The 23,858-nt window shown below is 40.3% G+C and overlaps 1 protein-coding gene across 1 annotated transcript in view; it reads left to right on the top strand.

Annotated features, from left to right (window-relative positions):
• Positions 1 to 23,858, top strand: part of LOC116331405 (FRAS1-related extracellular matrix protein 2-like) — a 71,718-nt gene that overhangs the window by 35,902 nt on the left and 11,958 nt on the right. Inside the window, 9 exon segments of the mRNA XM_039618099.1 lie at positions 7,208 to 7,438; positions 12,474 to 12,599; positions 14,695 to 14,946; positions 20,053 to 20,202; positions 20,310 to 20,519; positions 21,017 to 21,214; positions 21,597 to 21,730; positions 21,732 to 21,762; positions 23,196 to 23,378. Of these exon segments, the coding sequence (XP_039474033.1) occupies positions 7,208 to 7,438; positions 12,474 to 12,599; positions 14,695 to 14,946; positions 20,053 to 20,202; positions 20,310 to 20,519; positions 21,017 to 21,214; positions 21,597 to 21,730; positions 21,732 to 21,762; positions 23,196 to 23,378 (1,515 nt within the window).

The following is a 23,858-nucleotide window of genomic DNA, read 5'->3' as shown; positions in this document are numbered from 1 at the left end:
AGAACAAAAGAAAAGGGCAAGCCTAAAAAATATCTACAGCAGATCAACAGTATCTGAAAGTCATGTCCTTAAGACAGATGAAAAAAAAAATCCAGCAAAACCCGACACAGTACCTGAGAGATGTATCCTACCCTCGACTTGATCCAGGTACTTTTTGCTGAAGCCTCGGCAGAAATGGTCTCAGTGGAAGGGTGGCTGTCAAGAAGCCATTCTTAAAGAATTAAAACAGAGAGAAAAGGCTGAGGTATGCCAAATTACACAAGAACTAGACTAAAAATCACTGCTAACAGCTCTGATGGAGTGATGATCCCAAATTTTAAATTTCTGTTTCAAGTCTTTGTCAGTATGTACTGAGGAGGTCAGGATAGAGACAACAATGATAGTCTGCAGCCTTCTGTAAAACACGATGGATGTTCTGTCATGGTTTGATGCATCCATTTCAGCCAGTTGTGTTGGGGTTCTTGTCTAACCTGATAGAATTATGAACAGAAAAGTAGCATCAGATTTCTGAAGGAAACCATGTGATTGGCAGTGGCTTCAATTTTCAGCCTGACATTGATCCCAAACACACGGGGAGAAACTCATCAGTCATGGCCTGACCTCACCGTTACTCAATGTAACAGCACACGGCCAACATTCAAAGAAGAGCCTTGAATGTCCTTTAAGAAACCTGGAAAACTGTTCCTGAAGATTACTTAAAGAAATTACAACAAAGTTTGCCTAAGACAGTTCAGGTGGCGTTGAAGATTAAAGGCGATCATAGCGAATATTGACTTTCAGGTTTGTTAGAATGGTACAAACTCTATTTTGCCTTATGAGCTTTTTCCCTTTTTATTTTCATTGCAAAATATTAACACATGAGTGTTGTTGCATTTGCAGTTATAAAAGAAATAAATGGACAGAATTCTGAGTGAAATTCAGGAGGGCTCATTACGAGACCCGTTTTGATGGACAAAGCTCAGATCCAGCAGAAGAGGAAAACCTTGATGATGAAATGAAAGACACGTATGGCAGCTGGCATTAAAGTTTCGCTACCTTTCAGTAGACTCGGTAATAAGTGGCAGCCAGTGTCTAAAGTCTTTTACACAAATACAAGGAGAACTGCTGCAGAACAGCTATTTTTTTCATTTCTTGCTTGTTCTGCGGTTTTGTTCCGGCCTTGGGAAACACGAGCTGGACTGAGGTGAGGTGCATGACTTTAATAACTACTATAGCTTTACTATAAAACAGAAAAAAAAATGCAGCAAAATATTTGCATCTGAAAAGAATATTTTTATTAATTCTACTGACAGACTCGTGGATCCCATTATGAAACTGTTACAGCTCTAAAAAAATGTTAAAAGTATATAACGTATGTGGAAATAGTTGGAAAAATTGCATTGGATTTGATGGGGATTGTGTCAAGGATTGAAAGGCAGAGAGAAAACCGCCTGATGATGTTGCCAGAAGCTTGCTGCTGCTGTTGCAAGGGTTAGCTGATGAAAGCTGGTGTGGTGCCAGGCAACAGTGGAGGAGAGTTGTTACACATGGTCCATCACAACAGGATGTTCAGGTAGAGAGGATCAGTGAAGGAGGAACACAGAGATAAGATCAGGGTTCAAAGATGCTCCCGCAAAGCACAGCTCAGGCAGAACAGGGCTAGACAAGGCCATGCGGATTAGACCGAATTCTATCCTCTTCTTTTACTTTTTAAGCTTTCACCTTGCTTTCTCATCTTTTATAAAAGCAATAAAATTCCACTCTCGACCAAACATGTAAACGTGCAGCCTAAATCCCGCTAATTAAGTCCCGTCGCTGTTTTCCTTCTGCCAAAGCATCCATCCCAGTGATTTGTCGGCCCACTTAGCTCGTCTCACATTCTTTCCCTTTTATCCGTAATCACCTCACCTCATCTTACGGTAGAGATGTCCTTTTGCTTCTAACCTCCTTTTGCTCATCAAAGGCACCATCTCTCCTTTTCTTGCGCCGTTACTGACTAATAGTCTAGCCTTCGGTGTTTGACATCAACTGTTTTTTTCTATAAGTTCCCTTATTTGTGTTATACCTACCTTTTTTCCCTTCAGTCTCACTCCAAATTTTGGACAGTATATTGGGTGGATATTGGTCTGTCCAATGCTGTGCTCATTGGCTGTTTATTCCCACTCTGCCTTCCTCTTCTGTTGTATCCTTTGTTTGGTTGTTACACATTTCGGTGCATATCTGCTGGTTCAGCTCTGTCTCTCCATTTGCACCTTCTCACACTGTTCCCTTCACATAACCTTCCATTCTCAGATCCACATCTCCTGTACATCTTTCCTTCCCTTCCTTTTCATTTCCTTTCTTTGCCTTCTCTTTTCCTCTACTTTTTCCATTTCCTTCTGGCTTCCTGTCTTCCTTGCTGTATGAGTAATATGAGGAACCCCATAGGGACACAAGATGGAATTGAATTCTCATTCTTCTTTTTTTTTACTTATTGCATAAGTCAAAGCTCATCCTTTGAAGACTTGTTTTTTTTATTTCAGCACTGTCCTTCTCTGGTCTGTCCTTGCCCTGAGAGATGAATTGTTAACGAGGTGTACTTTTGCCAGGTTAAGATATATTATCTCCTGTGGGATGTATTCCAACCTCATTTTTGTTGCCAAGCAGAAGGGATGAAGAGATAATTGCATTTCACCAGGAGAGAAAAGAATCTGTTGGACCCCTTCGTCTTTTTTCCGCATGTCTCCACCTCTGCTGCCTCAGTGTGAAATGAGTCTAGTATAATGAACATGCAATCATCATGCTTTTTCTTTTTTGAATTGTGCATGTTACAATGAGCCACGCTGAGGTTACTCAGAAGCTAAAGAAACTACAACAGTGAATAAACGCAAGGAAAGTTTGCAGCTAGAAAAAGAATATGTGTTTGTGTTTGCAAGCAACTCTTTGGATCTGTGAGTCTGTATTTGTTGTGGAGACACAAACACAAGGCGCTCTGGCTCTAAGCAACAGTGCGATGGAGATCAAAAACACTCGAGAGGATATGTATCCTCCAGTGGAGAAGAAACCCCAGCGCAACCTCGGGAATTGTGTGCCTCTTCCCTCCAGGGAGTCCATCGAGGGTGGTGTAGTGAGACACCACCCTTTTAAGGACAGCACTTCCTCTCTCCAATAGGCACGCCATGGTGTACGGATGTTTTATGTGATGTGGATCTACAGATCATCAGAATAGGAAGATAAGATAGAAATACTCAGCTATGAGCAAACATGCTTCCCTTCTTTAAAGTTATAATCCTGTGTTTCTTGAAATGATGGCCATTCAGTGTGTTTGCATTGCGCGATAGCTTTCCTTGTTATTGATGAAGTTTGCTGTCTCGTTTAGGATTCTTTGCATACGTTCCTCTTAATGCAAATGACAACAAGTCCTGATACAGTATTTCCATATCAGACAACAGCACTGACTGTCATCTCCTCTTTATCAAAATGCACCATCATTTGTTCTGTGCTCTGAACAGATACATGTGTTGCATTCTTGACAGAGAAGCTGCCCAGAGCGAGGCTGCTGTTCTGAATCGTCTACAGACCTTTAAGAGTCTCACAGATTTATTTTTAAATTTGCAACACGCATGAATCAATGCTGAAGCAACTTTTAAAAAATTCTTCATGTAGTCTGTATTGCTTACATGTTTCTTGGCCTCCAAATTAGGTTTTTAGAATGTAACTCTAAAGAACTCGCATAAAGCATACATAATCATAACACACTGAACATATCTATCTATCTATCCATCTATCCATCTATCCATCTATCTATCCATCCATCCATCCATCCATCCATCCATCCATCTATGCAACAACATTACAAAAAGATGTCAACAAGGTGTATGGTCTAATCACTCACACTGCACAGGAGTGGGAGGGCTTGGAGGCTTTAGCTCTCCCTCAGCATTTGGTCACAAATTCCCATCAACACCTTTCTCACCTCACGTTTCTTTTCCCACCAACATGTTTTCCCTGATGTATGTTATTATTTTCTTTTCTCTTTTAAATCACTACAAAGTGACCCCATTTCTTCTGACCAGTAATAACCCTTGTTTGGCTTTTAGCTGAAGTTTCTGGCAGCAATGAAAATTTATTTTACTGTAAATAAGTCAGTTAAGACTGTCTGAATATGTCAATATGGTTATTGCAGACGGGTTGTTGTTTTTCAACTTGTTTGTAGCCATTAAAAAAAACACATTGAAACATAAAGTTTTTTGCATAATGAATACGGTAGAGTATAAATGAAGGATTTGTGAACAAGCTTTCTTGAAACTAATCCCCAGTTTGGTTGACATAATACTACTGCTGAGAGATATCATCACCACAAAGTTAACTCCCAAATTAGCTGATGGCTTAGCTGATACTATTCTTTGCATTTAGTTTATAAATTTGACACTCTGTCCATATTATTTAGGTTGTTTCAGCTGGTCTACTGCTGTTGCTTCCCCAACAAGCCACTTTACAACCCACCCTTTGCTTGCTTTTGTGCTGTTTCAGACCTCCCCTGATCTGCTTCAGGCTTTTTATGTCTGCACATGGAAAGGTGGAAAAGTCCCAGAACAGAGCCATGCTCCCAAATACAAATACAACTCAACTACAAATGGAAGATGCACATTTCTTTTTACTTAAATAGTACTAATTGACAATAATTTTATACATTAGATTCTAGTTCAATGTGTTGCTTCATCCTTGCCTATTTCCTCTAAATTAATTGCCCTGTAATCCCATTCATAGACAAAAAAAAGAAAAAAGAAAAAACCACAAGAAAGAAACTTATACTTTTTACTTTAACGACTCTGCCCACTTATTTTGATTTCACTTGACAGAATACCATTATCATCCTTCTATGCAACAGAGACAGTCAAAGTGAGAAAATAAGCACCCTGCTACATAACACAAGACCCACGGACTCTAAACAACAACCTTATAAACATTAACTAGTGCTTGGGTAACTTCATTTTGAAAGCTTGATAGCTAATTAGCTGCTTGGTTGCAGAACATTAAACAGCACATAAAAGTACCTGCAAAACCGATTTCAGTCCTACTCTTGCTTTTAATAATGCAAAGACTGTCATTGCTGCATTTATTACCAACTGCAAGAGTATTGTTTTCACTTTGTGTTTCTGTGTGGGTGTGTAAGTCTGTGTTTCATCATGTCAAATATGGTCTGACCCATAAGTTCTGCGTAATGATGAATAATAGTGACCATCTTGCAGTGGCAAAATACCAGGAGGGATGATCATTAGCATGTTGATGTTTCAGCCCTGCGAGTCTTCAGCGAGCGCTCAGATCACACTCATCTTCAAACTCGGCCTTGATTTTGATCCAAACTACTAGACACCTGCGGAGCTTCATGACTGAATTTTGAACGTTACATTTTGAGGCTGGTGTTTTGAGTAAAGCTGCCCACCATAGTGACAGTCAGACAAAAGCACTTGTCAAACTACTCAGACTGTCTTTGTAGTGGTTCACACTACAGTTGATGTCTCGAGGACCACATTTTGCTGTGACGACACACACACAGATTGCCAGACAGAATCACGAGGTGGATCTATTGCTGATCGTAATCACAAAATAATAGATTAATGACTACTAGCACTCATTATAAGAAGGTCACCGTGTTGACAGACGTCATGTCTTGTTTAGGATTGAAAAAGGTGATGGGATTTCCACTGTGCTTTAAGGAAATCAATCAACCAAGCATTTGTGCTTTATTTAACTTTAAACTCAAATGAAGAAACTGAAACAGGACTTTAAACTTGATAGCAAATGAAACCAGCATTGATAGTCTATCCAACAATGTCGTTATTTAGCAGTAGTTTTGTAACAATAATGATATTTGAATTCACATTTGGATTCAGGCTTGCACCAGCCAGCTCTCACTTAGACACATACCCAGCTTAAGATGATAGCACTGCAAGTAAGAAAAAGGGATCCAAGACTTCTCCTGACTGCACTTCCGTTAGGCATGTCTTAGATTTTCTGGAAAGGCTTTCAACACCCCCAGAGAAATTGATTTTCTATGTTGTGATAGTTTGGCTGCACCGAGCAATAGAAGCATCTTTGGCTTTTCCTGTTGAGAAAAAAACAGAAAAAGAGAGAAAAAAAACAGGAAACGTAAAGGCCGAGTGATACTTGTGGAGCTGTTGACAAAAACGCAGCAAAAGCGGATGTTACCCTGAATGCGTTGCCGGCTACAGTTCGGCAGGGTTTGACCGTCAGTGTGCTTCACTTGATTTTGTTATTGTTGAACATCATCCAAAGCACTTTGCCCAAAGAGAAGCATTTGGTGGACTGAAAAAAGAATATAGAAGGAAATGAGACGAGAAACTCCAAAATCATGTACAGCAATATTAGAGCTTTTGCAAATAATTATAATCTCCGAAGGTTTTCATTCCGGCATGTGTGTTTATTTTCAGCTCAGATTTTGCATACAATACTCGCCTCTGCGATCTTGTTGTGCGTATGATTGAATGGATCCAGGCCCATCTGCATACGTTTGTCTCCTTTTTTTGTGGGAGGGGGAGCATCTGAAAAAGAAAACAAATCCTTTTATGTACACACACATGCATGAGCTTGGCTACGCACACCTTGTTCTCATGAGCTACTATGAATATAGAGGAAGGAATCTGAGCAGCATATTTGCAAATGTAAGGCTTTATTTTATGGCCTGTGCCACCTGGATTCCTTTTTGTTTAATGTGTAACCCCATTGGTACCAGTAAGCTTTCCTCATTTTATGAAATGTATCAGCGAGCATGAATGTCTGATGGATTGCTGCAAAGTGGATTCACATGAAAGACGTGCTATAGACGAAGTGAGCGGCATTTGAAGGGAAAGGGTCGTGACGCGCACACACGCATATACCCATTCATGTATGCGTACCTAACAACTATGGTAGCTAATCCATCTCAGTAAGCTAAAATATGCTTATTTAAATCCTTCAGTCACAAATTCATTTCACACATTGAGGCACTGTAGTGATCAGTGGAGAAAAAAAACCAGAAGCAAAGCACTCTTTTTCTCACCTCTCTGAACAACATTAAAGGGTGTGAATATCTAATCTGTTTGTCATCTGTTTCTCTCTCCCGCCTGTCACCCTTTCATTGTCATTTTCTTTGTCTCCGCTCCTTTGTTATTTTTTTTAACTCATCTGGTTTGCTTTTCTTGTCTTTTCCTTCTCTTTCATGCCCATCACCGCCTTCACCTCTCAGGGATTGGCACCCAGGACGGCAGCGCAAAGAAGGAGGAGGACTTCAAGGGCAGGTCCCAGCGGCAAATTCAGTTCAACCCGGGACAGACCAGAGCCACGTGGCGTGTTCGGATACTGAATGATGGGAAGTACGAGCAGGCAGAGACCTTTCAAATTTTATTATCGGAGCCGGTGATGGGAGTGATAGAGTTCCCCGTCATGGCAACAGTTGAGATCTTGGATCCCAGTGATGGTCAGTCTTTACCATATGCACCTTTTACCCTGCCTTCAAAACACACACACACACACACATACACACACACGCACACACACACACACACAGATGTTTTATGTGGCAATTATCAGCGGTGATGAGTGGTAAAATACATTTACTTAAGTAAGGCAGTTATTGCTCTCATAACTCGATTTTTCTGAGAGCTTTAGCGACTTGATAATTTGCAGACACATTATAGAATCACCTACTGAATTATGATGTAATATTGCACATATATTATCCTTGCTCACACTGTTTCAAGATGTTACAACAAGGCCCCTTTAATGCTTGCAACCTTAAGGTAATTCCTATGAATTCTAATGAACTAATGTCCAGATGAGGCCAAACATTAACTATTCACAAATGATGCAGGTGGAGAATTATCTCATAAGAAGAGCACATGGCCTCTAGTGTACTAGATAAAAAGAGAAAAGCGTGTTGGATGTGGGAGAAGTAGGCAGATGAACTGAGTGACATTACCGGGAAAAGCATGATAATGGCCAGAGTTACTGCAGGTAAGCTAGCTCCTGACTGTTAAATGGAAAAGAACAAATCATGAACAAATAACAGGATATGGTTTTACAAAGTAAATTGTTGCAGCTTTTATTAATGTTCAAACAGCCATAATTAAGGATATTGCTAAAGTTGGCCAAAGCATTAAATGAGGGACTAATTAGAATCTCATGTTGACTTTGCAAAACACATTTTTGACCAGAACTGAAAAATCTATACTTTAATCTAACAATACTAAGTGCTCTATATCCTAGAAGTCCAAGGTCTCCTTCACTACAGCATCATCATTTTTGCCATTTTTCACATTTGTGACAGTAGGTTACAACTGCTTGAGCACTGACTTAGTGACACTTTGGTGCCCACCTTTGAAATGTGTTGCTTTTATAAAGCATTTGTGCTGCTGGTTTGAAAATGTAGGTACAGCATCCATATTTGCCTCCCTGCAGCCTGATTAGCAACTTTATGTTCTGTTTTATTGGTCAAACAATGATGCACATGATACCTTTTATTTAATTACGTCTTCCATACACAGGCATGTGGTAAATTATATTACTGTGCTAAACTATCTAGCCGCCCCTTGTGTCTTCATTTTTTCTTTCATTTTTTGGCTTCCAAAGAGCTCAGATCTTTTACCTGACCATTTTCCCAGGTATGTTTTTATATTTGTTTGTTAAGCCAATTAACATGAACTTATGAATCATAAAAATGAACTCAACACGTGGGATTAATCACTTTTATGTTTACACATGATATGCAATTAATTAAGAAACTATTTTAAATAATATCTTTAGGCACTTTACTGGCAAGTGGTCGTAAAACATAATTTGTTCCCATCTGCCAACAATAACAGAGCTTGACAGGCAGAAAATGTTTTTTCCTCAACAAGGTGATTCCCAAAGAACTATTAGCCCGAAACTTGTGATATCTTGACATGGTGTACAGTGTGTCCTTCAAAAAATCTGAGTAAACTAGACATGTGGAAGACAAAACCTTCAAAAAGTCATGTTCTTAAGAAATAGTAAACTAGACATGAAATGGAAGACAAAATGAAAAGGGTAGCAACAATAGTATCTGAAAGTCATGTTCTTAAGAAAGTTTTTCCTTTAATCTGTCACCTGTATTTATTATATGTGTTTGGACAGAAAAGGAAGAGGGACAGAGGCATGCATCTACAGTCATTTTATTTCATTGTAGTTTAGATGATCCAGTTCGCTCTTCCTGCTAAACTGATTTGTGTCCTTTGTTTTCTCAACAGACACAACATGAAAGCTGAAAATGATTTATTTACTTCTATACATTGAGCTGCAGTAGAAAGAACTGAGACAACATTATTTATCATTACTGGTTAACTAAAATGTTATTTTATTCTGAAGGATGTACCCAGCATTACAAATTAAAATCAATTAAAACCACTGTGCATAGTGGAAATAATTTCTTTGTTAACCCAGATCGAAGAATACAGCTGAAGATTCACCGAAGTTTCTGCAATGCATAAAGCATAGCACAAAGATTCTCCTCTGTCACTCAAGTATTTCTTTACAGAAGGCTGAAAAATACATATGCCTGACACGCAGAATCGAGAACTGTCAATATAAGTATTTTCTAATATAAGGCCTTGTCAGCTCTGCCCTGAGGAAAGGAGTAGAAATACATATTTGACATGATAGCCAGTGAAAAATTACTATAGGGATAATACTCATCTCTTAATGGTAGTAGTGTTTTTTATACCCAATGGAAATACTGAGCACAATCTGTACTTCTTAAAATCCAATAAGGCATAAAAAAAAGAAGAATAATCACACCCTGACACACTCACACACACATCTACACACACACAGTGTCTTTCGCTTTCTTTCTTAAATAGGTTATAATCTGCCATTTTCACTCTCATAGTTCTTTGTGTCTTTTCCTGCAAATTGAAATGTTAATGGAATATTGAGTGGTGCGACAAACTGACTCCTCTGCTCCATCCAGACGAGATTTACTCTCCTTCTGCTTTTACTTTCAGTTTTTTGCATGCATTACCCCCTCCTCAGTGCAACTTCCAAGTAATTACAGTTGAGCACCAAAGATGGAAACGCTGAAGCGTCCATTATAGTGACATACAGCAGTTGCTCTCAACCCCTCTCTCATTTGTTTTCTTGTCCTTTGTTTCTCAGTATCACTCCCCATGCCACATTTTCCCTCCTCAATCTATCCTCCCCAGTGGGTTAATTATGAAGTGTGTGGAGGGCAGGGGCTGGTTTGTTTTCCGTCTTCTCGGGGGACTGTCTAATGTGACAGAGATGTGCCACTCTGTACTCTAATGGGTTGGTGAAGCTTTAGCTATGCCTGTGGCGTTAGCTGTACTCCAGCTTCTTTCTCTAATGATGAAAACGGGCTTTGTCTGGTCGTCTGGTTATCCCGGAGAGTCACTCCCTGGAGAACATGTCAGCTTGGCTAATATCAGCTTTAGAGGAGGAGAGAGGATCGTTAAGTAAAAGTGCTCCAAAATTAAGGAGTGGAGTTTGCTCGAACAAACTGCACTTGTCTGTGTCGATGCTGGGAGTTTTTCTCTGGTGTTTTAAGCAAGAATACATACTTTATAGAGATGTGTGAGTGTGTTTCTACTTTTTACCTGCAGTTTGCCCATGTGATTGCTAAAATTTTCTTCTTTATATATGTAATGCATACGCAATGATGACTAAAGATGACGGGAAACGCCTGTTGTTGGACTGCATACTCTAAGCAGCAGCCACATTGCTACAGGTGGTCGTATAGTTCTTGTGTTCTCAGTAAGAACACAATACATCAGAACAACTTTTACTGCGTTTGCACCAGGGTCATTCTGCTAAACAAACAAGAACGTACTTGTGTTTTGTGTGTCATCATGGACACTTGTCTCTAGTCGTAAACACAGAGCTTTCAAGCGAGGAGCTACATCTTCTTACGCTGTATTGTGTTTTACTTATATTGTGCTATTAACTGCAGGTTTTTAGAGGCTCATTTGTTATACATGTGCATCTCCATTTTGGGCATGACCAGCATTACAAGGTGGTAATGAGTAAAATGCACATTTATCACAACACAGTCAAACAGCAGCAGCAAGGAAAATATCCCAGCATCCATAGAATATTTATGAAATTATCAATAATGGAGAAGTTCAAGGCATAGGAAGAAAAGAAAAGCTGGACTAAAAGAAAACAAAAACAGTTTTTATTTTGTTTGGTGAAACAATAGGAAAATCAGGTGCAAGGATTCGCCGTTTTAACACCCGGCATAAAAGCCTGTGTTTATGTTCCAATCCCCATGAATGATTTAAAAATGACTGTGGGTTTTCCTCCAAGAGGTGAACTTGACCCACTTGGCTGAAAATGTGCTTTTCCAAACCGTAGGTGGATTTAGAGGCAATAGAAGAGTGCGAGGAGGAGACTAAGTGTACAGTACGTGTGTGGAAAGAGGGAAGAAAATCAGGTTGTAACGTTACTCGTGTGTGTGGAATAGGTAAGCGGTGGACCTCAGTCTCCTTGTATGAGTCCCCGGGGAGTGACAGATTGTGGACAGGAAGAGAATGAAAAAAAAGTCGGGGAGGTGGAAGAAGACTGTGAGAACAATTTAGCGACTTATCATAAGAGAAAAGAAATATTCGACCTGCCCCCTCCCCCCAGCTGTGTGTGAGATTGTCTTATGTTGATGACTTCATCCCAAACAGCCAGCTCAGGTTGCTGATCTCTCTTTACGCCGGGCATTGAGTCAGATATAAATCTGTTTCACGCTCCAGTCCTCGCCTTTTTAATTGAAGTTTTCGTCAGTTTTTTTCACCTCCCATCATTCAGTCATCGATTCTTTCAGAGAGCGCACGAAACGAAGGCACGCGAAGAACTGGGACGAGCTGAAGCTTCGGCCACTCTGTTAGTATTTTTATTGGTCCCAGTGCGTCTGTGGAAAATAGCCTCCAAAATTTATTGTTTCTATAATGCCAGTAAGTTCTGCGCTTTGATAGATGATGCTTTCACTAGCTCAAAGTTTCTCCCTCAATCAAAAACTCCAGTCAGAGACGGAGAGAAAGGCGGGGAAAAAAATATGAGAGAGATGATTGACCCCTCTGAGTATGGAGCTGTAGATGGGTGAAACTAACAGCTGATTTACTCTATGGTATGAATTCAGACTCTTGCATGTGTAATTGTCCGCGACACGTGAGGCAAGAAGAAAAACTTCTAAAGCGGTCTCTTTGAAGAGCCCGTCTGGTTACACCAAACCAAAAGACCGATGGAGAGTTATTCTCGAATATGAATAAGCACACTGCAGGACCACCACTTCAATGGAATAAAAAAAAAATTAAAGGAAAATGTCAGCTGCAGCTCGCTAATGCAGAACCAGAACAAAAGCCTGTATTAGTCCTTGATGGCCTAATGCACTGTGGATTTTTGCAGATTGTTATACATATCATTACCCTTTCCTTTTTTCCCCTGACTCTCACTCTCTTTCACTGTCTCGTTTTCTCTTTTCCCCTTCCAAACAGAGTCGACTGTATTTTTCCCTGAACAGATCCGCTCAGTAGAGGAAGATGTTGGAGAGCTTTTCATCCCAGTGCACCGCAGTGGAGACATCAGCGAGGAGCTCATGGTGGTCTGCTACACACAGCAGGGTACAGGCTGGCCTTTTTCACCTCATCTAACCCATTTCCCCCCCAGTATACGCTGCAATCCTGCCATATTTGCGGACACAGTGATCGCACCACTTGTTTAATGGTATAAAAAGCTGGGTCTGATTTACATACGTTATATTCACCTGTATAATGAAGTCTCAGCTGTCCTTACTTCAAATAACAAAACAAATAGCTCATATAATTGTTAAAACCTGAAAAGCGAGGCATGTTTCAGTCTTGTGATATATGCGTCTGGATGACAGGCGATGTCTTTGTTATATTCATGTGTAGGTGGAGTGTCGGGTGCAGCTTTTGTCACCACCTATGCAGTTTGACAGTACCCATTAAATCTGTTTAAAGTCAAGTCAGCTCTCTGGAAAAGAAGCTGTTCACACGGCATTTGCATTTTCACAAATCACATGTTAGCAGCCTTAGCACAGCAGGATCACACTTAGCTGTTAAGTTTTGCAAGAATTCTTGATTCCTTACATGCTCCACAACATCCTCTTCCCTTTTAATAATTCAGCCATACTATTAGTTGCTTTTCACGGTTAATGAAGTGGACAGCATGTGAAAAATGAAAGATTTCTAACAAATTTGGCAAAACTTGATGGAAATTTACTTCTGTGCTCCTTGCCATACACTGACAGACCTAATGGACTTGCTGCAATTAAAAGTCAAAGTTTAGCTCTGCTGAAAATCTGAATCTTATGAAATTCAAATACAGATTTGTAGCACTGATACACACAACACCTTCATGTTTTCTTCATTTCATTATTTACATATTTATTTTTATGCTCTTAATCCAAGTTGTTATACACAGCTCAAAAAAATTAAAGGAACTATTTTTAATCAGAGAATATCATCTGGTCAGTTAAGTAGCAAAGAGAGTTGTTAATTAGTTTCAGCTACTTTGGTGTTAATGAAATGAACAGTAGGTTCAGTGTCCAACTCATCCAGGATTGCACAGTGAGGGTTTATCAGAAGGTTTGCACATACTTAAGAGCATGGAGGAGATTACAGGAGACAAGCAGTTACTATAGGAGAGCTGGACACGGTTGTAGAAGGTCCTTAACCCATCAGGAGGACCAGTATCTGCTCCTCTGTACAAGGAGAAACAGGAAGAGCACTGCCATCCTGTTCCTCCAGGTCACACTAATGACCTCCAGCAGGCCACTGGTGTGAATGTCTCTGATCAGAAATAGACTTCATGAGGATGGCCTGAAGGCTCGACATCTTTTAGTGGGCCCTGTGCTCGCTGCCTGACACTGTGAAGCTGATTGGTATTTTCCAAAGAACACCAGAATTGGTAGGACCACCACTGACATCCTGTTGTTTTCATAGATGAGGGCAGGTTCGCCCTAAGCACATGTGACAGATGTGAAAGGGTCTGGAGAAGACGCAGAGAACATTATGCTGCTTGTAACATCGTTCACAGATGGAGAGACGAACAAACCGTGAAACAAATGTTTAGACCCTACGCTGGTGCAGTGAGTGGCCCCCACTCTTAGCTGACATAAATCCAGTAAAACACCTCTAGCACATCATTTTAAGTCCCTGTGATGCTGTTATGTTGCACCCAGACTGTCCAGGATGCCTTGGTTCAGATCTGGGATGAGACCCTCCAGGACACCTGGTGTCATCTCATTAGGAGCATGCCCCGACATTGTCAGTCATGCATACAAGAACGTGGGGGCCATACAAACTGCGGAGTACCATCTTAAGTTGCTGCAATGGAATTTTAGCAAAATGGGCAAGCTGCTGCATCATTTTTTCACTTTGATTCAAACCTCTGTAGGTTGATAAATTTTATTTCCATTAGACAAGCCTTCCATTGCTTACACACTTTACCCAGTCCATATCCATATAATTATTCACGATGATTTTTTCCCACAGAGATCTGATGCGTTTTCAAAGTGTTCCTTTAATTTTTTTTGAACAGTGTATTACAGTAAAAGATTTGTATCAATAACACATCCTCTTTGTACAGAGGATACCATTTATGGTCTTTTCATTAGGTCTTTTCAACCATATTTGATTCTTTTTATGTTTTTGTGCATTGTACTCACCATTCTTGTTGCTGGTCTTTTTAAAGGTTCGGCCTCAGGAACCATTCCCACCACTGTCCTCTCTTACTCGGACTACATCTCCCGTCCCGAGGAAAACAGCAGCCTCCTTCGCTTCGACAAGGGTGAGAGGGAGAAGCTGTGCCGCGTGGTGATCATAGACGACTCCCTGTACGAGGGAGAAGAGAGCTTCAACGTTACTCTGTCACTGCCTGTGGGAGGACGTCTGGGAATGCACTACCCCACCACCAAAGTTAACATCTTGGAAGATATGGATGATGGTAATGCATTCTAATAATAGCTTTCTAACTTTATATTTCAAGTGATCATTTCTAGAAGTTCTAACAGCTTCATAGAGAAAACTTCAAAATCTATTTGTGGTCAAACCATTTTGCCGCCAGATGTGATGTACCGTAACCTGAACCACAGCAGCTGTGGTGAACTTTGCAAAAGGTTCTTGTCTCGCTCCAGAGATTTAGAAGATTTGATTTATTTCAGCTTGGTATTAATGTTAAAACGCACGTGCTTATATGCACTCTTTCAAACAAGTGCTTGAATTTCTGTTGTTTTGAATTGTCTTCGGAGCCCTCATATCACAGAATTTCTCTTAATTATGCTTGTTTCACAGACTTAGCGGGTGTTAAGGCACGCAGGATTAGAGTGCTGAAATAGACCCTGCACTCACAGCAGACAGATGGAATCAAACTCCTGTCACGCTGCTATTCTGACAATTTTTAATTACAGTCGAGAAGCGAGCACAAGTCCGGTGGGACTGCATTATCACACGTGTCCCTTGTCTGCTTTCATCCAGTTACAGCATGGTATGGACCAAAGTAGATTAAATATTCTGAAAGCAAGAGAAATGTGTAGATGATTTATCTGGGGACTGACATGCCTGCTGGGAAATACCTATTGCAATCTGTATGCGTTCTCCACCATCTCACTATTCTGCATTGATTTACTTTAGAGACTTCACAGTGACAGAATGATGTCTGTGCTCTGGATTTTTTGCTAAATGCCACCATATAGATTAAAAAGTGAAAGTCAGTAAAAGTCACAATATTTTGTATCTCTTTTGGAAATAAGGCTGTAATGTCTGTAATGAATTTGGGTCTTCATTGCCTTTATGCGCAACGTGGTTCTCAGCTTACACGCTTGTTGTTCAGACACCCATTTGTCATCTATCTGGACAAATACAGACTGGCAGATTTAAAGCAGCAGAGTAAGAGCCAACGTTTTAGGACAAAGGAAAAAGTCAAATCAAAAAATTGTAATATATATAATCAAGCTGAGAACACATCCTTACTCATTTTCTGTAGTTTGTGGCAAGGCTCTTTATTGGGTTTAAGATTAAAATGTAGAAAAATGAAGTGTTATTTTACAGACATTTTATAATCTTGCTTTCCTTTTAGGACGTCTTTGATTTTGTCATGAACTGTTTGTGTCACGGAGGCCTCATCATGCTACTGCCAAACGGCAGCCTGGGATAAATAAAACAATGACGACTTACAACTGAGAACTCATTTAGGGATACAGACAATTGTGCCAAATTGACTGTGCATATGTGCGGGGAGGCATCTGGGGGCTAGTTAACAAGAAACATGACACATTGTCTGATTGTTAGTAAATTGTCAGAAGACTTCAGACTTGGTGCTGAGTTCAAAGCAATGGAAATGTGTTTGTGAGAGCCCAACTCCAGTGAGAGATTATGTGTCATTTTTAGCCTCCCAGAGGATAATACGCTGTCTGACAGTGCTCTAATACCTGCACCCAGGCAGTCAAACTGCAGCCTCATTTTCTTTAGTGCAACCTCCAATTGGCCAGGAAAATAGTGAAACAAGAGTAATGCAGCATGTGTTTACTTGTGTCACATGGTTCCTTGCATCTGCATGGATGTTTATGTGTGAAGGTAAGGTAAGGTAAATGGTGAGAAAAGCACTTAAAGAACACTTAAGTGTGACTGGTAGTCCTCTCTCTAGCCCCATTTTTCCTTCCCTCAGGTTAGAGTCAAGTTCACCTGGCTGCTCTCCTTCCATCTATTTATCCACTATACCTCTCTCTCTCTCTCACACACACACACACACACACACACACACACACACACACACACACACACAGGGTTTTCTCACTTCATCTGAGAAAAAAAGTCCCAGAGATATCTGCTTGATTTAGTACTTTATCAGATTAAACTCTACAGTACCTGTCGCCCTGAGTGTTGCGCTCTGCATGGTTGCACATTTTGACTCAAAGTGAGTGTTGTCATCTCCTTGTACCCTGCCAAGGAGAGACGAACGCGCAGACTTTTCGGATGGGTGCATATGGCCACAGCTGAGTTTGTAGAATTGTAGATTAGCTCTGAGTATCTCTTGGAAACCCAGGCCTTCATTTCAATATTAGGGCAGCCTGAGTGTTGGTCACACCAAAGCTGCAGAATACCTCTGGCTATTTTGTACGCCCTGACTGAGGGGAAACAGTCGGGTTACTTTGCATTTCAGAAGGTGAACTTAGAACAGGAGAGTTTTTGTTTGTGCTGTTATCAGCAATACTATTTTTCTACAGTATAAGTCTTCAACTACCCATTATTTCTTAATTTTTTGGTAGGGAAATGCGAAATATGACCACTGAAATTCAGTTTGCACGTTTACTGAAATGTGCCAACATGCACAAAGGAGCAGATACTGGTCCTGCTGTTGAGTTAAGAACCTTCTATGGCTCTGTCCAGCTATCCTACAATAACTGTCCATCCGCTGGACTCTCCTTCATGGCCATCTGGCAACAGCACGTATTGATGTGCCATCCTGGATGAGTTGGACTACCTGTGCAACCTCTGTAGGGTCCAGGTGTCGTCTCATGCCAACAGAAGTGACCAAGCCAAATGCAAAACTAATGAAAAAACCCAAAAACATTCAAAATAGATGAGAAGGGGAAAAAATGTCAGTGACTTCCACCTGTAAAACCACTCCTGTTTGGGGGTTGTCTCATTGTTGCCCCTCTAGTACAGCTTCTAAAACTGATTAACCTCCTCTGCTGTTTAACTTACAGCACTGTTTTAATCAATATCCCAAAAGTTTAATTGATTTGATGCTATATTCTGATTAATAAGTGTTCCTTTAATTTCTTCGAGCAGTCTGTGTGTGGCAGGGTTTGGTCTAAGTTTTGATGGTCTAGGAGGAGAAAAAAGAACAATAAAAAACCCCAAAAACCAACAGATTTCACAGGTGCCACTGTAGAAAACCTGGAGGAGTAGGTGACCCATATGCTGAAGGCTGCTGCAGGGGCATGGGTTCAAATGTGAGCCAGCCTGTTCCCTGTGTGTCACGATGCCCTGTTTTCAACCCTTTCCACTATTCTAGCTAATAAAAGCTAAATGCCAACTAAAAGACAAAGGTTTGTTTATTATAGTTAGATATGACCTACCTTCTTAATCCTATCCGATATAATAATAATAATCATTCCACGCATCCGATATGACGTTTTCATTACTAAAACACTGCCTCCTTCCAAGTGATATACTGCATCGGCAGACACCAGTGTATTAGGGAGTGTCTTGCCCAAAACAAACGACCGGGACAGAGGTCCCATCTTCCGGTTACAGGACTTCCCAACCCCTGAGCCACAGTCGCCCCAGTTTATTACCTGCCTCCCTACCAAGTGAAATACTATAAGACTTTGCATTTCCTGCAAAAAAAGGGCCCATTCTTTACAGGACAGCTGAGAATGTGCTATAAACTGCATTTAAAGGTGCAGTGACACACAAATGGCTACAGACACCCACACACTGGTAATTATCATAATTTGGCTTTACACCTTCCCCAGCCTTCACACACACTTCAGAGTGCTAAACCACAGGCGTTGTCCCAGAGGGGAGAGAGGATTCATTTCTCATTCATCAGTCATCACTCACCTCCCTCTTGTGGTGTCACGCAGAGGGGAGCGCAGTCAAGACATGTGTGAATACAGACATGTTTATTAGCATCCTAGCAGAAGTGTCCTCACTGAGCACAGAAGGAACTGGAGCCAGATTGCTTGCATTTAGTGTTTAAAGATAAGCTACACGTCCACACTCTTACAAGCCCCTTGTTTGCCAGTGTTTACGGTCAGACGTTTTTATCCATGTGTTTTTCCTACCTACGCAGTCTGTTACTTTGCTTTTTACTCTGCCTTTGTGCAAATACACACATTCTGTTTGCATTACAAGCCAGTGATGCATCTGTTAGATAACAGTGAGTGTGTAGGAAGAAAAGGTAAATGAGAAAGACAGATGCATTGAGGAAAGAAGTCTTTGGATGGGGCGAGAGAGGGCACAGGCTGCACTTGATGTGCAATACTCGCTGGATATTATTACCCTGAGCTGTCACTTGTTATGTGAAGCTGGCAGTCAAAATGCTACTGCAGAATTTTTTTTTTCTCGGTCCCTTTGTTAAGTACTCCACTTAGCTTTTGTTATGTGGCCCTAGTTAAAGTATATAAATAAAATATGAAAGTTCATATATCAGTAGAGTAATATTCAGAATAAAAAAAAAAATCTCTGGCTTGTTAAGTATTTGATCGTGACACGAAAACACGATAACACACGTGCTATTTTTGGATTATATGCCGGAATATAAGAAACAGGCCAGTTTAAAATGGAGACAGAAGAACTTTTATTCTGTCACTTTTTATGACTCGACGCGGGTGCGGGGGAAAGGGGTGGGGGTGGGGGGGCGGCTTGTGAGAGATGAAACTGTCAAATACACACTGGACTGCCTCCACTTTGCTGCCTCAGGAAACAATCCTAGTTCAAACAAGCCTTTGAGCAGTCTGGGGGGCCGCATTCTCTTTGTCTCTCCATCTCACTACTTTACAGTCAGGGAAAAAGACTCACACATACACACACAGGCTTTGTTTCAGTGTTAACAGCATCCATATTTGTTAAAAGTGCTTAATTATTCTGTCAGGAGAAACAATTAAAATTAAAAATGTGTGGATTTAAGGCCGATAGATGTTGAAAGGTCACACTCCCCTGCAGTTTAACTTCAGACTAATGGCCTGCCGCTTTTTGACCGTTGTGTCCAGCTACTGGCTATACAAATGAATCATGCCAGGCTGCAAGTGGCTGCTGGAGATCTATACAGATCTATAGATTAGTACCACTACTTCTGCTGATTTAGCTCATATATGCTACGTCAGCTGTCAAGTTAAAGTATGAAGAAAAAGCCACATGTGTGCTGACCTTAAAAGCCCCCAAATACTGAATATCTCAGAGTGTTAATATAAAAAAAAAATGAGTCAACTAATACATTTAAAGACAGAAATCATTGAAACTACATGGACATTATGAAGCTGTAGTCTGGAATTGAGAAGCAGTAATTACAGCCATTTATTTATTTCTTGTCTTTGCTCCCCAGTTCCTGTGTTTTACTTTGGGGAGGTAGAGTATCATGTGGATGAGAGCGATGGGTATGTGGAGATCAAAGTGTGGAGGACGGGAACGGATTTGTCCAAATCTGCAGCCGTTACTGTCAGCTCTCGCAAGGCAGAGCCCGTTTCTGCAGAAGGTGAGCTCCCGTACAGTTAAAGCATTGCTTCTGACAGATGAGAATAATTGAATTGACCAGTAGCGTTATTTGTCATTTATCTGCGTGTCTGTATATTTTATTTACAGCCGGTATTGACTATGTTGGCATCAGTCACAACCTTGACTTTGCTCCAGGCGTCAGCACGCAGACGTTCAGGGTAATCATCCTGGATGACCTGGGACAGCCAGAGCTGGAGGGGATTGAGAGCTTTGAGCTGGTCTTACGCATGCCAGTGAATGGCATCCTGGGAGAACCTGGCAAGGCTACAGTCTTCATAAATGACTCAGTGTCTGACTGTGAGTCACTCTATATTGCCGAGAATTTTCATAAATACATTCATAAAGGCATCTTAACTTTATGTTTAATGTGATTAACTCAAACTTACACGGTCAAAGTGTTGGAATTGCACTGTGAACACATTACTGTAGGAAAATGATATTAGCATTGAGCTAGAGCATCACTATCCAGCCTGTTTTTTCTGTTCTTTATATTAATGATAATGATATAATAAAATTAATGATATTTGTTAATATATGTGTATAGAAATATATAAATAAGCCTTAGAAAGTTTGTCAAACTTCTTCAGATTTTAATTTAGCTGCTTTAGTAAACGCAAAGTTATAATTAATTTGTCACAGTGTGTTCATAGTTCCAATCATTACCACTGTTAGCTTGATGTGACAGCTATGTTATTTGATTTGGTCTTTCATTTCAGCTTATTCCAATTCCAGCAGGGAGAAATTATCTCTGCGTTAATCTTATGAAATGACTGAACTATCCTTTTTGACTACAGTGCCAAAGGTCCAGTTTCGTGAGCCGGTGTACACTGGAGAGGAGAGCGATGGCCAGATCACAGCAACGGTGTACCGCAGTGGTGACATCAGACATAAATCTTCTGTCCGCTGTTACACCCGTCAGGGCTCTGCGCAGGTCGCCTCAGACTTTGATGAGCGGCCAAACACAGATGCCTCTGTCATCAGTTTCTTACCAGGTTCTTCAGTAATTGCACTGTTACATCATGCATGCTTTCATTAAATTCTTTTGTTCCCTGTGCTGTGAAAGCTGACACCTTTTCAGGTGAATAAACAAGTTTCGCAGAAATGTAAAAAGAAAAAAATCCACATACTCCAATACTGCTTTAACGGTTCCCTTTTTTTTTCTTGTTTTTGTTCTCTTTATTTAATTTTTTTTCAAACATACTCAGCATGCAAACAGCTTCCTTAAACCATTGAGGGACTGAATAAAGGGAAGAATAATTGTATAAATAAGATTTTATATCCTCTACAGATAAAAGAAGAGTAGAAGCCTTTTTTCTTCCATTTCAATTTCTTTGACATGTCACATCTTGTCACCCGTTTTGCTGTACATTCTAGGCGAGGTGGAGAAGCCGTGTATTCTGTCTCTGGTTGATGACACGCTGTATGAGGATGGAGAAGAGCTCCGGCTGCTTTTAGGGAACCCGAAGAGCAATTCACATTTTGGCGCATCAGTTGGAGCTCTGAATGAGATCGCTTGTGAAAATCAAGGATACGGCAGACAGTAAGTGGAAGAAAGAAGGCAGAGGTTGAAAAAGGTCAGAAATTAACTGCTTTAAAAAATAGAAGCCGATGAAGAGCACTGGCTTTGAATATAATCCACAGAGAAAATTTAAAGTACACCAATACATCATTATTGTTGATGACCAGGTAGTAATTACAATCAGACTTCCAAAAAAGTTGTGCCACTTTGTAGAATATATATAAAAACACAATGCAGTGATTTGCAAATCTCAAAACCTCTATTTTATTCACAAGAGAACATGGAAAGCAAAGCAAATGTTTAAACTTCTTTTAATAGTCTGTAAACATCTGGGAACTGAGGAAACCAGCTGCATTTTTGGGAGAGGAATGTTGTCCCATTCTTATCTGATATAGGATTCTAGCTGTTCAGCAGCCCTGGCTCTTCCTATTTTTAATTTCATTATACAGCTAATTTTTTCAGTTGGTGAAAGGTCGGCACTCCAGGCAGGTCAGGTCAACACCCATACTACTATAAATGCTGTTAGACAGTAATAGCTGCAGACATATGCAAGGTGTGGAAAAGACACTGTCTGGATGGAAGCTTATGTTGCTCTAAGACTTATAAATAAATGTATATAACTTTCAGCACTGATGGTGTCTTTCTAGATATGCAAGCTGCCAGTGCAATAGACACTATAGATGCAGGATTTTGAATTGAGCGCTGACAACAAGCTGGATGGTATTTCTCCTCTTCCAGAGGACGAGGTTTACCACTTTCAATGATTTACCACATTTTAAATAAACTTTTCATTTAAAATCCTTCTTGAACTGGTTAAATTTTCTTTATCCATCATTTGTGGACGGCACAGTGAACTGTGTTCAAAGACGATGATTTCTGGAAGTGTTTCTGAGCCCATGCAGTGATTTGCATGACAGAATCGTGCCTGTGTTTAATGCCGTCCACTCAGAGGCCTGAAAACTACTTGCATCCAGATTCTCTGAATCTTTTGATGGTATTATGCACTGTAGATGATGAGGTATTTTACATCTACACAATTTTATGTTGATGAACAATATTCTGAAATTGTTCTATTATTATTTTGGGGGGGGTTGCACATTGAAGAACCTCTGCCCACCTGTTCTTCTGAGAAACTCTTTCTATTCCCAATCGTGTTTCTGACCTGTTTTCCAGCCTTTTTTTTTACCACTGTCTCAACTTTTTGAAGACTTTTTGCAGCCATCAAATTCAAAATACGCCAATATTTTTCATGAAATAGTAAAATATCTCACTTGAAACATTTGATATGTTTTTTATGTTCTACTCTGAATAAAGCATGAATTAATGCAAATTATTGCATTCTGTATTTTATTTACATTTTACACAGTTTTTTGATCTACTTGGAACTGATGTTGTAAAAGTTTTTGCATACATTTCAATGAGTTTGCTTTACATTTTAATTCTGTCCACCTTAGAACCCATCATCCGTTTTCTGGACACCAAGTTCAGTGTTAATGAACCAAAGGAAGCCAGCGCTGTAGCCACTGTGAAGATCCCTGTGGTACGAGTGGGTGACACATCAAAAGTGTCGGTGGTTCGCGTTCACACTAAAGATGGGTCAGCTGTCTCAGGAGAAGACTATTATCCTGTATCTCAAGGTAAATCCCACACATATCCTCTTATGGTGTGATATGATTAAAAGCCCCAGATGCATAAAACAGCTTCAATGCAGTGCACAGTTCTCTTTTTGAACTGCCATTAAAGACCAAAAGCTGTCTTCCTCTCCTTCTGATTCCCTTTTCTCAGCACGTTAGTGGCGTTGAAACATGTGAAGCAGAACTTTCAGTAACTCACTAATAAATATAAACCTCTACAGCACCATTAGTAATCACGAGATACACCAAATTTGCACTTAATGGCCTACACATATCCTCCTGATTGATTTCTATTATGCATTTGCGGCAGCCAGAGAGGTGAAACAAGGGTCCCTATAGGAATGTTAGATTAATGAAAGTGGGCATAGGGTTTTATTTGGGCAAGGGTCATTAATTTATAATTTCAAATGGAGAAAGGTGATTTCTGCAATAGTCCAGTGGGAGGTTATGTAATTTTTAATAAAATTTCAGCAGTCTTCATGT

This window comes from Oreochromis aureus, linkage group 10, assembly GCF_013358895.1.
Source record: "Oreochromis aureus strain Israel breed Guangdong linkage group 10, ZZ_aureus, whole genome shotgun sequence".
Taxonomy (NCBI): domain Eukaryota; kingdom Metazoa; phylum Chordata; class Actinopteri; order Cichliformes; family Cichlidae; genus Oreochromis; species Oreochromis aureus.
This window is presented reverse-complemented; position numbering and strand designations above follow the sequence as displayed.